The sequence below is a fragment of the Oryctolagus cuniculus genome, chromosome 1 (genome assembly GCF_051225735.1).
Source record: "Oryctolagus cuniculus isolate XC-2025 breed Fujian yellow rabbit chromosome 1, ASM5122573v1, whole genome shotgun sequence".
In the NCBI taxonomy this organism is placed as follows: domain Eukaryota; kingdom Metazoa; phylum Chordata; class Mammalia; order Lagomorpha; family Leporidae; genus Oryctolagus; species Oryctolagus cuniculus.
In genome coordinates, this window is record NC_142867.1 from 30,369,147 (window position 1) to 30,387,300 (window position 18,154).

The following is an 18,154-nucleotide window of genomic DNA, read 5'->3' on the forward strand; positions in this document are numbered from 1 at the left end:
TTGAAACCACTCACTCAAATCCACGTGGAGATTAAGCTGTGACCTTGGCTTTATGAACCAGTGCCTTGCATAGTGCTAGCAGGTGCTTAAGAAACAATTTCTTGAATTAATTGATTAGCAAATAAAAAAACGATCCTGGTCTTGGAAACAGCTAGATTTGGGGATTTTTTTTTTCTTTTAATGCTGGTTTATTCGAGAGATAGAGAGGGAGAGAGATAGACATAGTGCTCATCTGCTGACTCACTTTATAAACACCCATGATGCCTAGGCCAAAACCAGTAGCCAGGGACTCCATCCATGTTGCCCGTGTGGGTGGTGGGCACTCAGTCACTGGAGCCCTCACCACTGCCTCTCAGGGTCTGCATTGGTAGCAAGCTGGAATCAGGCCAGTGGAGCCAGGACTTGAATCCAGGCATTCTGGTAGGAGATGCAGACATCCACTCGTTTCAACTGGTGCCTCAACTCCTAGCTCAAACACCTCTCCCTAGCTATGGTTTCGATGATCAAAATTAGTAGAATTCTACTGAAGTATAAGAAATGCAAAGGCTTTTTTCCTCTTTAAAAGAGGAATAAGAAATGAGATTTTTTTTGGAAGTACCTATTATGTGCCTGTATGTTTTATATGTTAACATTTAAATCCCACAATACTCTGATCGAATCTCCATTTCACAGATGAGGGAACTAAATTCAAGGACTTGCTGAAGGTAAATAGGTGAGGGGCAGAATTCAGAAGACAGTTTGCCTGCAGAACTCATTACTTTCTGCAAATCATGCCTGAAACTTTTTTTTTTTCATTTGAAAAGTGATGTGTCCCTAGCAGCATTTACTGACCATGGCAAGACTTTCATTGATCTTTCCATTCCACAGCCTACCGGTTAGCCACGAGGAATAGCAACAGTTAAAGCAAGGTCTCTGTAATTAATTCTCGGTTCCCTTAACAACTCCACCATGTAATTAAACTTTTTTCTTTCTTCTTCCCTCAAACAGGCAGATATGGTTCACTAAAGAATCTGAGAAAAGTCATTTAAATTAAGCTCAGTGCCTTGCTCTGGGTTAACTCTGTTCACGTCTGGGCTTAGAACCGAAGTTCAGGAGGAATGTTGAGAATGCTGCCGGCCCAGAACTCACCAGTGCTGGAGTCAGACGGGAGGCAGGGAGCATTTCCTGTGCAAACGGGAAACTTCCAGCTTCCTTCTGCTCATTGTTTTCCTCAAGGAACATGCAAGATGTAGAATCTATATCCTGTTCTTGAAGTGGCCACCATTAATGTCAGCAGCAAATCTCATTATTATTAACTATCAGAAAGGGAAAACGCTATTTTTGAAAGGTGTAATTACCAGAGGTCTTGAAAAAGCATATAGTTGCTATTATCAGTACATTCTGGGGTTGTACTGCAAAAAAAAATTGACTTTCACCACAAATAGTTTATGGACTGTTTTTGTTTTTCCTAGTTAAGATTTGGCTTAGCCTAAGGCAGGAAAAACATACGGATGACATTAAATAGTTAAATTACACACTACCTTGCAATTCACAGTGAGACAAAGAACCCACAGAGATTTAATAGCTTTGTGAGTCTATAAAACCCTAGGTTTACAAATGCAAGTCAAATTACAAAAAAACACCAAAAAACCAAAAAACAAAAAAACCAAAATTGTAACCCCAAGTAGCTTTGAGTTAGAAGTCAGGAAACACCATGAACAGGCAAGATCCCTGGGCCCAGATAACAAATGCCCAAATGCAACACCAAGGGGCTTTAAAATAAACAAAAGCAAATCTTGTCCCCTGTCATGGGCCATGGGCCAAAGACCCCGAAGCCATTTTTAAAGTTCTAAGTCTTCTGACAGTGAAGAGTCCAAATGTCACACAGAAGAACTGTGCACCTTCCTGGTCTCACAATGCCTCCTGCTCTTAGGGCATCAGGCAGTTGGACCTTGGACAACAGCGCCGCTTCTTTAAGAACTTTGCATGAGTCCAGATGTTGGAGATGATGATCTCCTGAATGCAACGGAGTCTATGCCAGATTAAAGAGATGAATTAATGTATGGCTTTCTCTACCTGTTTGCAATATGTGCTCAGCTTATTAATGCTACACACTGTGACGCTTGGTGATTATAATGCTGCAAATAATGTACAGCATGTGACCACAACAGTCAACTTTCAAAGGAGGCATTTGTTCTATTTTAGTCTGCACATCTGGTTCTATCGTATTTGTCAAATGATTAATATAGGAATATACTGCAATGAAATCTCTTCCTATCAGTTTTATTTGCCAGGAAATAGAACACTTTTCTCCCAGGCTTTTCTCCACCTCCTTAGTCTACATTCTAGGCTGAACTCAAATTTCCAGCACAGGAGACAGCCGGCCTGCTCTTGACCATTCAATTCTGCAAGTTCTGTAGTCACAAGGGGCGGGGATAAGCATCCTTTGTTTTAAAAGCACACCAGCTAGGGAGAAAGCCTAAAACATACTCTCAAAGTATCAGATACTCCAAAGAGTTAAAGTCACAAAAATTAAACTTCTAAATTTTAAACTCCCTTTTATTGAAATATAAGTCTGTTTAGTATATTTACACCACACTTTATGCACATATATATACAGAAGGCAAATTTTGTCAAATAAAAAAGTTTTTCTTAATAAAAAATTAAAATAAAAACAAAGTAAAGTGCATGAAACTGATTTTTTTTCCGTGTGAACATCATCATTGTCAAAATTTTGGTCGGCTGGGAGGGGGAGGAAGAAATCCATTATTTGATTCAGTGCATACGGTCAGTCCTGAAATCGGAGGCTTCAGGCTAAAATGACAGGAGGTCAGGAATGAGTCAGACAAATTGACAGGGTCTGCGGGTCCCAGCGGTTGAAGGTCCTGCTCCCTTTGTCCTATCGGAGCCGTTCCCCGCTCTCAACAGTGATCTCACCACCGCGGCGCTGGAACAAAGGGAGAGCTCAGAAGGGGGCTCCACCACCAATGTCACAGCCGGGCTCGGGGGCCACCAGCGCCGCGTTCCGTAGGAAATTGCAGAATTAGCTCAAGGGCTCAAACGGAAGTTTTCCTTTTTCGGAAATGGACCGGGGTCGGGGGGTGGGGTGGGAAGCGGCCGGGTGGTGGGTGGGGGGCAAGAATGGGGTGCATCTCCCACAGAGACGGCCCCCCTGGGGCAGACCTCAGCAGCCAGTTTCTTCGGATCGGGTCTCGCGCTGGCTTTAGAAAGAATCCTTTTATCAACTGGGTGGAGGGAACGTGGCTCATCCCGCCTCGGTGCGTTCGCCCGTCCAGAACTTTGAAAGCAAACAGCGTGGGCTTGCAAAGAAAGGCAGGTGGGTGAAGCAGAAGTTTGAGACACCTTCGCGGCGGGCCACCGGCTGGGCGTTGGCCGGCGGATCCCCAGGCGGTGGCCGAGGCGACGGCCCTTCCCCCACCAGCCACAGCCCAGTGCCGGCTCTCCCGGCTCCTCCGGGTGACGCTAAGTGCCCGGCCGCCGGCCGTACTTGGCCTTACAGTGCAAAATGTGCTTGGCGAGGAAGTCGAGGCGGCGCTGCAGCAGCTGAGCGTGGGGGTCGGCGAGCGCGGCCAGCTCGGGGAAGCGAGGCTCGTGGTGCCGGTAGAGGCGCAGCAGCCTGGCCGCCGCGTCCTGCCCGCGGTGCAGCTCCAGCACCCGCCGCGCGGTCCGCTCGCGGAACACGCACACGGACTGCAACAGCGGCTCGTTATACTTGTCCCACATGCCCGCCACCCGGTAGCCGTGCACCAAGCCCGCCTCGTTGTCCAGAAAGACCAGCGCCCCGCCGGGGCCCCGGTGCAGGTTGCTCGTGGCGCGCTGCATGACGCGCGGGTCCCACTGCAAGCTGAAGAGGTTGCTTACGAGCCTGTCGAAGTTGGCCGTCAGGTAGTCGAAGAGGATCAAGTCTGTCCATTGCACCAGGTCCACCAGCTCCGCCTGGCTGAGGTTGGCCAGCTCGCCCCCAGCGCCGCGTAGGGGCCGCAGACGGCCGTCCTCCGAGCGCCAGGGCGCGGGCACCACCACGTCCGTGAGGTTGGGCAGCCAGCGCGTCAGGCTCACGACGCTGCCCTCGGTCCAGTGAGCCGCGCGCAGCTCCTCGTGCACCTGCGCCCACTGTGCGCCCCGCGCCTCCACCCGAGCCAGCGCCAGCGGCGGCACGTGGCGCTGGAGGCCCAGCAGGCGCGCCAGGTAGTAGGACAGGGCCTCGCCCTGGATCTGCTCGGGGTTGATGCCGTAGCGCACGCAGGCGCGGGTGCCGTCGGCGAAGCGAGCCAGTCGGTTGGAGCTGCGCCCGCAGCCCCCGCGCTCCAGGGCCACCACCCGGGCGCTGCGCGCCGCCTCCAGCCACGCCGCCGCCTGGGCCTCGGAGAAGCCCCGGGGCACCTGCTCCTCCAGGCCCCGGCTCCAGAAGACGCCCCCGTGCACGGCGGCGCTCTCCTCCTCCGGCCGGGACCGCCCGGCTGGCACGTGCCGCTTGCGCTCGCCCGGGGGCCGCCGGGGCGGGCCGTCAGCGCCGGCAGCCAGGGTGAGCAGCGCCCGGAAAGTTTTCAAGGAGCCGCCGCGGGCGTCCCAGGCCAGAGGCGGGGGCAGAGGGAAGCGAGGCGCGGGTGCCGGGCCGCCGATCCGGGCTGCGAGGCGCGGGAGTCGGTCTTCGGGCGGCCCCGAGGCGGGCGGCTCTGTCCGCGGCGGCAGGAGCCCGCCCCATAGCGCCAGCAGCGAGCCCAGCGCCAGCAGCCAGAGCCCCGCGGTGGCGGCGGCACCCCGCATCCTCCTGCCCATGCTCCTGTGGCCGCGCCGGTGCCGCCGCCACCGCCACCGCCGCCGCCGCCGCCGCCGCTTCAAGCCGAGCCGGGGCGCCCAGGTCCCGGCGGCGAGGTGGGCCGGGCCGCTCGTTGGCTCCGGGGCTTCGGGCGCCTCAGCCCCATGGCGGCCGCCGGGCGCTGCGGGGCTCTGTGCGGCGCTGGGAACTCGCCTCGCCGCCGCTTCCCAGCTGCTTTTGTATTTCGCTGTGAGACCCTCCGGCGGGCGCGATTCACAGGCGCCCGCACCACGTGGGAGCGAGGGGGATCCCCCTCCCCCTCCTCCGCCGCCACTCCCCGCCCCCCGCTCCCCCGCCCCCTTCCCGTCCTCTTCCCCTTAAAGCGGCGATGGCGCCGTGCAAGCCGGAGAGACGGCCCTAGGCTCGGTCGGAGGCTTAGGGGTAGGAGGAAGCACAGCCGGCTGCGCCCGCGCTGGGGCTCCGAAGGGGACGGTGCAGGCTCGGCGTCCGCGGCGGGCCTGGCCCTCGCTGCGTGGGGTGCTCGCCGGGTGCTGGCCCGGGCAGCGTCCGGTCTCCCGCGAAGTTCCGCCGGACCCCCCACTCACCTCCCCGCACTCCGGGCGCAAGAGTCAGGGCGGGTCCCTATGCTTTCTCCGTTTGCGACAGTGAGGCTCACGTTGCCTTGTGTCAGCCCCCGGTAATCTCTCCGAGCCACCGAGGATGGGGCTGCAGGCGGGAAGAGGCACCCTTAGTGGCTCACAACTTTGCACCAGCACCCCCCTTTCTCGAGCGTGCTCCCCGCCCCTGGTCACTGCGAGCTTTGAGGTTGCACCTCTCCCAAGGGACTCAACAGGGCTTGAAATCGCGCTGGGCACGTGGAACACCTGGGCTGGCTCCCAGTGATGGGTGGATCCCTCAACAAAGCCACTGCCCGGAGCTCTGGGCACAAACGGTGTATAAACCCCCAGATCCGTTCCCAGGGCGCACCGTTATAACCTGGGACCCAGCCTCGTGCTGGCGCAGAGGTGCCAGGGACGACTTCCCAATAGAAATGATACTGTTGTGCTCTCGAGGAAACCGAGGCACTGAGAAGGCAGGCTTGCTCCAGACCCCACGGTTAGCAAGTGCAGAGGCTCAAAGTCACGTTCAGGGGTCCTGGCTGCAAGGCACTTGAGAGACTTAACATGATTTAATCAAATCAGGATGCTTAGGTTTTCCACTCTGTCGCTTGTCAGTCCTGTATTCCCCAAATGTGATTTTCAATGAAACCAAAATAGCCCTATGTTGCATTTGATGTACTGGTTTAAGGAAAACAGAAGTGGGGGTGAGATGGGGGTTTGAGGTGCAAACAAAAACACCAACATATCTTCCAGCCGCCCCTGGGTTCAGTCCTCCAGGAATGCACCTCTTGGAATTTAATCTGTTCTTTCCCTTTCTGCCCCGGTGTGTCCCAGATCCAAACCTGGCTGCTCCCAAATGAGACACAGGTTGGGAAGGTAGGTGGAATCTGCCTGTTTGAAAGCCAGAGTTTGAAATCTGTTTCCTTCCCCTTGCTCCTTTTCTTCTTTGTATTCTCTCCATCAGGTGCGCAGGGGCGTTTCAATGGTACTACCTCAGTAGCTGGCCCTGATTCTCTTTAGAAAGAATGTTCTAGGGTTATAGTACAGACACTCCAATGTTTGTGGCTGAGCAGAGGCATCAGAAAACCGCATTTGGGGTCTGCAAGTGCTGACCCGGTGTAACCATCCTGTATTGTCCCTAGTGTGGAAGTACATATGGGCCGAAGCGTGGGGGTCTTTTTTGAATTTATTCGCAACTGCACTGGTGGCTGAATCATGGCTTTTTATAGCCCTTGTCTGTGCTGAGATTACTATGAGTCCCATATGGATAGATGGAAATGTATTAATTCATTAAAAGGCATTCTGTTTCTGCCTTGCGCAAGCTCCCTCCCCTGTCTCTCCCTAGAAGGCAGGGGCTATGTCTTACTGACTTTTTATTTCTTTTACCACCTAACATAGTTCATTGCATTAAATAAGCACTCAATAAATTGAATTTAATTTTTTGTCTTTTGGTTAACTTCTACCCAGGAATTTTTTTAAAAGCCGAGCTTGCAGCTTGGTTTAAGCAAGATCTCCACCTTGTGGACATAAGTAGAATATCATCTAATTAAGAGTAAAACGCATATATTTTTAACTGCACCGTGAATTAAGTTAAAGTCCAAGAATATGAAATGGCTACGATGGACCAAGCCATACCCTAGTGACTGGGGGTGGGGGGATCCCAGATGGTTGGTGGCGCTGTCTTTTTGGCTAACCAAAGCTATCAGTAATGGCCAGGGTTCCTTGGCTGTAAGCTGCGTGGGGAATCTGTCTTGTCCATTGTTCTGTGAGGGCCTGGGCCCTGAGCCTGGCACCCAGAGAGTGTCCAGTAACAGTTTGCTGAGTTGATTGTGGAATGCTAATAAGAAGAAACTCTCCAAGTAGCGTGCAATAAGGTTTTTTTTTTTTTTAAATAATATAATAGAAGACACAAAGCAAGAACTCTTCGTTTATCTAAAAAGGAAATGCTGTTTGTGAGGGCTTTGCAAAATGAATGTGCAAAGAAGTCCATGATTTTCAGTCTGACAAAAACAGCTGCAAGGGCTGGCATGGTGGTGCAGTAGGTTAAGCTGTTGTCTGTAGTACCGGCATCCCATATGGGTGCCAGTTCAAGTCCTGGCTGCTCCACTTCCAGTCCAGTTCCCTGCTAATGTGCCTGGGAAAACAGCAGAGGATGATGCAAGTCCTTGGGCCCCTTCACCCATGAGGAAGACCTGGAGGAAGCTCCTAGCTCCTGGCTTCTGCCTAACCCAGCCCTGGTTGTTTCAGCCATTTGGAGAGTGAACCAGTGATGGACTATCTCTCTCCTCTCTCTGTATGTTTCTTCCTCTCTCACTGTAACTGACTTTCAAATAAATGAATCTTGAAAAAGAGAACAGCTGTAAAGCTAGACACCCTGAGTCCCTGGATCTCCCAATCCTATTCCTGACAAAAGTTGGCGAAGCTCTTATACTTCACAAGATGGGCTGACTTCATCATTGAATCTCCCTGTCTTTGCCTGGGGCCACACGATGGAACACAGTGTGTGCCTGAGCAGGGTGCGCTGATAGAAACCGTAACAAGTTCATCAGAGTGCAGAAGTACAGACAGCTGAAGGGATAAACACATGCGCACACACCTGCAAAGTGGAATGCAGCTTTCAAATGGTGTTTGATCGTTGTAGACAGTGTTTAGACTATTCTCTACTTCCTGCCTCATGACATCCCCGCACCTGCTGTGGCCAAGCCAGTGTGGCTCACTGGGCTCCAGCTGATGGAAATAGGTGACCTTGGTTCCTCCTGCCCTCTGGCACTTGCTAATGGAGGAGGTGTTGCTCACTTGCCCCTAGATGGGAACCTATTTGCACCTTTACGTCTTTCTTCATACTTTTCAGTTTCTCCCTGAGCCAGAACTTGCAATATCTTCAAACTTTCCTTGACCTGGTCTGGTTCTGGTTCATGTTCATGTTCATGTTCCCAGCACCTCCTGGGAAATGAGAGGAGGTGGAGTTGAGGGTTGGGAGCAGGGGAGGATACCCAGTGCGCCTTCCACGGGCCCCAGATTTTCCATGTCCAGTGTTTCTGTTTTCTGACCTGCTCCGTGGCTAATGTCTACCTTTGGTGAGTTTCCTTTTCTGAACCTGAGAAATGAGGATAATAAATCCTCCCTCCCAGGTTGTCATGCAGCTTGAGGGAAGTATTAAAAGCAGTCACAGCAACAGTGGCCACCAACACTTACCTGAGGGTTTATTATGGACTTGGGAACAGGCTAAGCCTTGCAAAGGTTTTATCCCACTGAATCCTCCCGACAAGTTTTATTATTATCCCACTTCACAGATGGGAAAACTGAGGCTTAGCTAGTGACTAAGCTGAAGTCAAATAGCAAGTAGGGCTGTGGTTTCATAATGACAGAAGTAAAACCCTGTGTAAATTATCAATTATCGGGGAAATGCTAAGTATAGTCCTTATTGTATTACATCAAAGTAGATTCAACTCATGTTAAATTTCCTTAGGAATGTTCTTTGGGGCTGCTATGACTAAGTGCAGTGATTGAGAACATGAACTCTTAAGCTGATGGTCTGGGTTTAACACCCAGCCTTGCTACTTTCCAGGAATGGGAACTTGAGTGAGTTACTTATCCTCTCCGATCCTCAGTTGGCTCACTTGCAAAATGCAGTCACAAAAGTATTAGTACTAGGGACACCTCTAGTATCTCGTGACTACTAGTAATCAGTTGATAGTAACAAATCTTGCAGTAGATTGGTCCTGGTATCTAAAGTGTTGAAAAGACCATCTGAGCGTTCACTGTTCCTGCACCTAGTGTTTTCCCTTTTCCTCCCTGCTTTGCTGGGCCATCGCCCAGATAGGGACCTCTTCCTCCTCTTGTTGCTGTCTTGCTCCAGACCTGGCTTGGGTCTTGAGAGATGGAATCCAGGGAGTAGAGGTTGCGTTCCAGCCTAGCGCACCTTTGAGGCCCCAGATGGGTGTCTTCTCTGACCGTTTGTTTTGTGTTTCCTTCCCAGGGAGCTGGGCCAGCTCACCAGTGCTGCTCTTGTTAAAAGCTGGGAGCCGGCAGCCAGCAGCCAGCTTCTGGCTTCTTCTCACTGCCTTGCTGCCCTCTGTCCCGACGTTTCCTGGGTCTTCTGAGTTCGAGGTCCGTCCCAAAGAACCCTCCAACGCGCCCTGCTAGATGCTTCTGCAAAGAGGAAGAGAGAGAAAGGCGATGTCAGAGAGGTGTATGACATTCTTTGACACTGGGTATGTATGACTCCCAAGTTGGCCATTTCTGTTTGCTTGACCTTGAGCAGCTTTTTAACTCTCTGTGATACAGTTTCATTATTTGTCTCTTGGTTGTGGACTGAATGCTTGTAACCCCCACACCCCAAAATTCACATGTTGGAGCTGGAGTGCCCAGGGTGATGGGATGAGAAGTGGGGTTGGCGGAGGTAATAAGGTCACGTGGGTGGAGCCCTCAGGAATGGAATCACTGCTTTAATGAAAGAGGCCCCCGAGAGCGCTCCAGCCCTCTTCCCGCCGTGTGAAGACATAGCGAGAACACTGCTATCCGCGACCGTGACCTTGGAATCATGTTCTCACCCGACATCCAATCTCCTGGGGTCTGCAGTTTGGACTTCCCAGCATTCCAGCACTGTAGGAAAGAGATGTTTGCTGTTAACAGTGCCAACTAAGACACAGTCTCCTGCCCACATTCTCTCCCTGTAGGCTGTGTTATTTTTCTGCTATTACTTGGCTTCTCTGTTTGACCATGATCTGAATCTTCCAAAAATTGTTTAATTGATCTCATCCTCATATACCTGGATGCCCGGGGCAGGTATTGGTGTATGTCTTCCTGGTTCCAGGTGAATTCTCCTGGATAGCTCACAGGAGATCAGGAAACATAATAATCTCTGAGTGTGATTAGCCTGTCTGTTAAAACAAGCCTGGCGTTTAGGAACACATTATGTTTCTGGAAAGCAAGTCAGGGTTGACAGGAACCCTTGAAATTATGGTGAAACTAACATTTTTATGATGCTTTCTCTCTTTTTTAAAGATTTATTTATTTTATTTGAAAGTCAGAGTTACACAGTGAGAAAGAGAGGCAGAGAGAGAGAGAGAGAGAGGTCTTCCATCTGCTAGTTCACTCCCCAATTGGCCGCAATGGCCAGAGCTGTGCCAATCCGAATCCAGGAGCCAGGAGCTTCTTCTGGGTCTCCCACATGAGTGCAGGGGCCCAAGGACTTGAGCCATCTTCCACTGCTTTCCCAGGCCATAGCAGAGAGCTGGATGGGAAGAGGAACAGCCAGGATTAGAACCAGCGCCCATATGGGATGCTGCTGCTTCAGGCCAGGGCGTTAACCCACTACACCACAGCGCTGGCCCTATGATTTTCTTTATTCCTTGTAGCTGTCTTTTAGACCTGCTTTGGAAAAAGGTTTCTGTATCCACTGATGTTAGAGCCTAGAATTTTTGTCTAGTCTAATTTAGTTCAAGTGACATTTGTCCTGCACCTGCTAAAGGCCAAAGGGCTGGGCAGCAGGTGATGGGGCATCAGATTTCCCCTGGCCCTTAACTCCTGGTTCAGGCCCTGGTTGCTTCCTCCTCCACCCTCACTTCCCACTTCTCGCCTGCTCTCCAGTTTCCTCCTGTGTGCCTGATGCTTGAGGGAGGCCAAATCCTGACTGGACTAAACAGGCCTTGGGTCTTTGAGGCCCCTTGTGTAGGCATGTGGGATGTATGTGTGTATCCATTGGCATCCATTGGATGTCTGTCTGGCCAGTGAGACCTGATAGTGAGTCCAGGGGGAGGTTTCTGGAAAAGGTTCCCATCCTATTGTAGAGACACAAGGAAGATGTGGCCCTTCTTCTGCATGGTTCCGATCTGGAGGGGAAGCCTTGGACTGGGAAAGTCACTGAGGAACGGCCAGGGGAACTATGTCCCTACAGGAAGGCAGGTAGAGCAGAAAGATGGAGGGAACCAAGGTCCTCGCTGATGTTGCCGAGCCCCCAAGTGAGTCAACATGGAGCTGTCCTTCCTCTGGATTTCCTTGGTGGTTTAACAGCTCTGGGTTGGGGTTTCTGTTGTTGGCATCCAAAACGTTCCTAATTGGTAATATCCCTTTACAACAGAGATGGAGGCAGACACATCGACAGATTTCTCCTGTGCATTAGGGCCCCTGGGATTTAGCCTTTTGGAACATGTGCTTTGCAGCAGGGCTAAGTTGTGCCTTCTTGGAGAAGTTACTTAATCTCTCTGGGGATGTTAACTCACCCGTAAAATTGAGATGGTACTTGCACCTGCCTCATCGTGTGGACGAGATGTACCTTAAACATGTAGTAAGTGAGCAGTGAATATCAGTGCCTAGAGCTATTATGGAAATGGAGAGCACAGGGGAGCACAGAGGAGGTGGCAGGAAGGCTTCTGTAGGGCAGCGGATGTAAAGAACTGTGAAGGGCAAGTTGGGGTTTGCAGAGGCGCGTTGGAGCAGGGAGGATGCTTGGGCAGGGGGAGGGAACAGCATGTGAGCCCAGCAACCCTGTGCCCACAGGCAGATTGCTGCATCTTCCCAGAGCTCAGTGTCTGCGCCCTTGTGTGGGTGATCCCAGAAGCACTGGGGGTGTTGAGCGTGGGTTCTTTGGATAATAGAAACAAATCTCAAGTCCATTCCCTAAACCGAGAGTCACCCATTCAGACTCACCACAGCCCCTTCTGCAGTAACCTAAAATTGTCTCAACCCTCTGTGAAAAAATTCACTCAACAAACACTTCCCGCTAAAGGCAGTGACTCTTGCTGCTTTGTTGATTTTGTTGTTCTTCGCCGCCCAGAGCTTTATCCAGTGTACAATTAGTGATTCTGCGCCTTCTCGGCTCCCCCAGGCCTTGCACGTCATCAGTCAGGATGATGCCGGGGCTTAATTAAGCTTGGAAAGCTTTCTGATTTCCTCGGATGAAAGGTGGCCCATCAGCAGCAGGCTTTATTTTGGTGGCTCCTGCCAAGGGTTATTATAAATAGGAATCAGTGCAACGTGGCTGAGCTCGTAGGGTGATAATGTGTCAAGACCAGTCGAGGCAGCTGAGAGCAGAGATATTATCATAATGGTTCCATCATACGTGGTGGGTGTTAATGGAAGTGGCTGTGGAGAAAAAAAAGGATTGCAGGCAGCGGAGCCAGGATAGAGGTGGCTGCGAGTGAAATATTGGCGGCTCTCGGGATCTCCATCATAATCATTAACCAGATTAGCCTTCGAGCCATTCTTCTGCAGTTTCTCCTAGATCAGGCTCAACTCAAATAAAAAATGGGTGCTTTAACTCCAAATGAAAATATATTCCTTTGCTGCTTTTTAAAATCCATTTACATGAAAATGATGGCCAGCAGGTAAGTAATTCATAACTGAGGGCGCGGTGTAGTGGAGATGAGTGGCCTCAGAAGAGGGAGCAGCCTAAGTGGAAGATGGAGGGACTTCCGGACTCAGAGAAACTAGTGCTGTCGGACTGAAAAATGGCTCGCTCACAGGAAAAGGCAAAGGGTGCCCTACGGACGCTTGCTGGCCGGGAAGTAGCAAATGTAGACATAGCTTCCTACATTAAAGTGAAGTGAATTCTTCAGGACTGTGGCTCTGGTTGGGTGTTTCTTTCCTGGGCTCCAGGTTTCATCGCCTAAAACCAGTTTTCTGCACTCCACAGGAGACAGACAACATTAGCTAGTGATGACAGTCAGGGTGCAAACATTATGCTGTTAGGTGAAGCATGCCTGCTGCTTTGAGATCCAGTTGCACTTGACCCAAACTCCTCTTCCATGGCCTGAGAGGATCCAAAGACCTTCTCCTGACATCTGAGAGTCCCTGGAGCTTTGTCCTTTGTGCCTGTGTCTCTGTGTCCACTTTGAGTTCCAACACCCAATAACATGGGTGCAAAGTTCCATGCCTTAGCTGTCCCCTCTTGACCCACAGATAGGATTTGGGAGAAATGCAGAATTGAGAACTGGTTGCCAAAGGCGGAAGGTGCAGAGAAACCAAAGGAAAAGGCAGACAAATCCAAGATTACACAGTAATGAGAGATTTTCAGACGGAAGTGTGTCCTGGATGGCTGCAAGATGAGAGGGTCCCCGTGTCTCAAGGCAGGAGCAAAGGGGTTCATGTATATTAAGCCAGACAAGGTGGCCTGTGGCCAGCCGGAATGTACCTGGACTTTTCTCAAGGAAGACAAACATCTCAGGAGTGAGATAAGGCACGTTCCGGCTGGGTGTCAGTGCCTGTCCTGAAACGCTCAGCAGACCACCTTGACTTGGTTTATCCCGCAGGGGTTGTGAGGGCTCCCCCCCCTCCCCCAGAAGTCACTGTGGCAATTCTCACAAGAAGGCTGCTGGACCCCTGCAGATATCGTGAGTTTACTGCCTTTATGGAAAATCTGGAGGGCTCCCCGAAGGGGACGCTCCTCCCTGTGCAAGGCCTTTACCTGTCTGGCTCCTCTCTTTCTTTTCTCTTGCATCCTCCTTTGCATGCTGTAAAGTTGGGCTGCTCCCATGCAGGCCTCCCAGGATCTCAGCCTCTACTTCAGCTTGAGGCTTCTCTAGGGAGCATATTGGGGAGTCTCTGAAAGACGAGATGGTGGGCACCCCTGAGCATTGCCTGTGTGCCTTCTACACGCCAGGGAGTGCGCTGACATCTCGCCATGCCCTTCGTCTTCGTGGCCTCCTCCCACCACTCGAGGTGGGTGGTTATCCCCCCATTCATTGATGAGAAAGCAGGAGCATTGTGAGAGCAAGACTTGGCCCAGACTTCTGCTGTGTATCAGAAGAACCCCAGCTGCAGTCTGCCGTAGAACAAGACTAGGTTAACCACGACACCGGAGCATCCTTCATCCAGAAACGTGAAACCCAAGATGCTTCTCAAATTGAAAACTCTTGGCCAGCTAAGATGACACCACATGTGGAAAATTTCACACCTCACCTCATGTGATGGTTGCAGTCAAAACACAGATGTGCTACAAACTTCATCTAAAACTTCCTGCAGGCTGGGGGTATAAGGTGTGTCTGAAACATAAGTGAATTTCACATGTGGATCTCTCTTTCTGTATACGCAACTATTCCCAAGTCTGAAAAAAGTCTGTAACACTTCCGGGCCCAAGTGTTTTGGAGAAGGTGTACCCGACCTGAGCCGCAGGGCTTTCCAGGGCTGAGGAACGCCTTGGTGAGTTAGCAATGGGACCTTACAACGGAATTGTGCCTCTCCTTGGTGCTAGCACGTTGTCTTTTTCCATGTGTGCTTGAACCCAGTACTACCTGCGTCTCTCCTCATCTCTGCTGAGTGATTGAACCCCGGCTCACTTACAGGGAGGTAATTTGCAGTATGGCAGGCTCCATGGGGTCAATATAGGGAGGAAGGAGGGACCAGAGAGGTTAGGAAAGAAGAGGGCTAGCCTGATAGTCCTGGTGATGGCACTGTCTCTGTCTTAGGTCCAGACAGCCTGCGTAAAGATGTCAGTGTTCTTGACACCTGCTGGCATTTCTCCTCTGTTTTGCCCCCCCCCCCAACTCCAGGTTGCCACAGGGAAGGTGTCTCCTGGGAGACAGTGTGTTGGTGGTGTACCACACCCACTGAGGTTCACTCCTGCATACCTCTGGTTCCTTTTTAATTCTTTCACCCCAGGGGGGATAAAAAAAAAAATGAAAGGGACCTCAGAGGCTATTTCTTGCTTCCTGGCTTTAAACAATGGGTGAATTTTAGGGAGAGTGTGGGCCTCCAGAATAGCAGGACAAAGGGGGAGGAATAATGATGGTGGAATATTTGGGTTGCTCCTTGCAGTGTTACCATTCACTTTCACATATCTATGACTTTTCACAAGGGAGGTGTGGGGAGATGGGCTTGGTTACTGTTGCTATTTGGTGAAGGAGAAAGACAGACTTCAGAGCATTGCATAAAGAGCAACTTGACAGTCCTGGAACTTGAGCACACTTTACCTGACCTCCACCTTGGAAGTTTCATCTGGCATCTCCTCTGTTCAGTGCTATTCATGTGTGCAAACCCTGTCACTATCTTGGTTACAGTATCCTCTACAGCTCTGGAATGCGGCTGGAAGAAGTGAACCCAGGGTTGCTACAAAGCTGGAATATGTTAAAGCTCATGTATCAGTTTGGTTTCTGTTGCCAGTAGCACAAGCCAAAAAGAGTGGGTAAGTTTTTAATTATTATTATTTTTAAAGATCTGTTTCATTTCCCAAATGGCTACAATGGCCAGGTCCAAGCCGAAGCCAGGAGCCTGGAACTCCGTTTGGGTATCCCATGTGGGAGGCAGGGACCCAAGCACTTGGGCCATCCTGTGCTGCTTTTTGCAGGCACTTTAGCAGAGAGCTGGATCAGAAGTGGAGCAGCCCGGACCCAAGCCAGCTCTCTGACATGGGAGCTAGTATCACAGTCAGTGGCCTAACCCACTGTGCCACAGTGGTGGCCCCTTTTTAAATGTTTTGATGGGATAAGTTAACAAAATTGGCTCACAGTTTTGGAAGTCCTTGGTCTAAGACCTGCATCTGATGACAGCTCTTCTGCTGGCAGGGTTCCCTGGTGGTGCAGGACCTCACGCGGTGAGAGGGAGGGAGCATCCGCACACGTGTACGTGTCTCTGTCTTCTGGGTGCTCTCCCTCTCTCTTTTTTTTTTTTTTTTTTTTTTTTTTGGACAGGCAGAGTGGACAGTGAGAGAGAGAGACAGAGAGAAAGGTCTTCCTTTGCCGTTGGTTCACCCTCCAATGGCCGCCACGGTCGGCGCGCTGCGGCCGGCGCACCGCGCTGATTCGATGGCAGGAGCCTGGAGCCAGGTGCTTTTCCTGGTCTCCCATGGGGTGCAGGGCCCAAGCACCTGGGCCATCCTCCACTGCACTCCCTGGCCACAGCAGAGGGCTGGCCTGGAAGAGGGGCAACCGGGACAGAATCCGGCGCCCCGACCGGGACTAGAACCCGGTGTGCCGGCGCCGCTAGGCGGAGGATTAGCCTAGTGAGCCGCGGCGCCGGCCTCTCTCTTTCTTTTTTAAGATTTATTTATTTACTTGAAAGGTAGAGTTACAGGAAGAGAGGGAGAGAGAGAGAGAGAGAGAGAGAGAGAGAGAGAGAGATCTTCTATCTACAGGTTCACTCCCCAAATAGCCACAGCAGCCAGGGCTGGGCCAGGCTGAAGCCAGGAGCCTGGAGCTTCATCTGGGGCTCCCACATGAGTGCAGGGGCTCAATGACTTGAACCATCTTCCACTGCTTTCCCAGGCTAATTAGCAGGGAGCTGGATTGGAAGTGGAGCAGCCAGGACTTGAACTGGTCGCTATATAGGATGCTGGGGTTGCAGGCAGTGGCTTTACCCACTACGCCACAACGCCGGCCTCAAATTTCCACCTTCTTTTTTTTTTTTTTTTTTTTTTTGTAGTTTTAGTGATGTTTATTCCACATTTAATGCAAATGAAATGCAAGAAACATTTGATGACATTTCTTAATCTTATATTAACATATTTATTTGACATAGAAATGGAATTAGAATATTTTTGTCAGAAAAAAGTCTTATTTTGCTGAGAGTTTTGATAAAATGTGTTGGCTTTGTCAATATAGAAATGATTTTTTTTTCTTTTTTTTTTTTCTTTTTTTTTTTTATCTTTTATTTAATGAATATAAATTTCCAAAGTACGACTCATGGGTTACAATGGCTTTCCCCCCCATACCGTCCCTCCCACCCACCACCCTCCCCTTTCCCACTCCCTCTCCCCTTCCATTCACATCAAGATTCATTTTCGATTATCTTAGTATACAGAAGATCAGCTTAGTATACCTTAAGTAAGGATTTCAACAGTTTGTTCCCACACAGAAACATAAAGTGAAAAATAATAGATGATTTTTTTTAAATGATGATGAAATCAGATCAGACCTATTGTCATGTTTAATCCCAGTGAGAGTCAAGTTGGGAATTGATAGTTTCTTTTCTTTTTTTTTTTTTTAACAGAAGATCAGTTTAGTGTACATTAAGTAAAGATTAATAAAGGGGAGAGTGATCCAACATGGGAAGTGAGATACTCAGCAGACTCATAGAATGGCAGATGTCCTAAATAGCACTCTGGCCTCAGAATCAGCCCTAAAGGCACTCGGATCTGGCTGAAAAGCCCATGAGAGTATTTCAGGCATGGAAAGCCAAGACACTCTGGCAAAAAGATCTCTGTGAGTGAGATCCCAGTGGAAAGAACAGGTCTTCAAAGAGGGAGGTGCCTTTCTCTGAAGGGAGGAGAGAACCTCCACTTTGACTATGACCTTGTCTAAACAAGATAAGAGTCGGAGAACTCAAGGGGCTTCCATAGCCTTGGAAACTCATGACTGGTGCATAGGGAGATTACTGATGCCATAAACAGGAGTGTCAATTTGTAAAGTCAACAACAGGAGTCACTGTGCACTTACTCCTCATGTAGGATCTCTGTCCTTAATGTGCTGTACACTGAGGCTTAATGCTATAACGAGTACTCAAACAGTATATTTCACTTTGTGTTTCTATGGGGGTGCAAACTGTTGAAATTTCCACCTTCTTAATACCTTACAATGAATCCTTGGGGGAGACACTCAAGCCACATCCAAACCATAGCTGCTCTTCCCTTGCTCAAACTTTCTACCTCTCTCATTAGACGTATGATAGCAAGCAGAAGGGAAACTACAAGGAGAGGGAAGGGTTAGGGGAAAAATTATTTTGGAGTCTTTTCTTTGCCTGCTTGTTTCTGTTGGTTAACAAGCAGAGAAATTAATCAAAGGGAGTGAGAGAGGGAAGGAGGAGGTAACTGCTGATTAGCCACTCACTTTCTGAGTGAGTT

The 18,154-nt window shown here is 50.3% G+C and overlaps 1 protein-coding gene across 1 annotated transcript; it reads right to left on the reverse strand.

Annotated features, from left to right (window-relative positions):
- Nucleotides 1-2,520: 2,520 nt before the first annotated feature.
- On the reverse strand, nucleotides 2,521-5,078 carry FJX1 (four-jointed box kinase 1). The gene has a single exon (XM_002709052.6). It carries the CDS (start codon nucleotides 4,777-4,779, stop codon nucleotides 3,463-3,465), a length of 1,317 nt encoding a protein of 438 aa, XP_002709098.1. The 5' UTR covers nucleotides 4,780-5,078; the 3' UTR covers nucleotides 2,521-3,462.
- Between the last annotated feature and the right edge of the window lie 13,076 nt (nucleotides 5,079-18,154).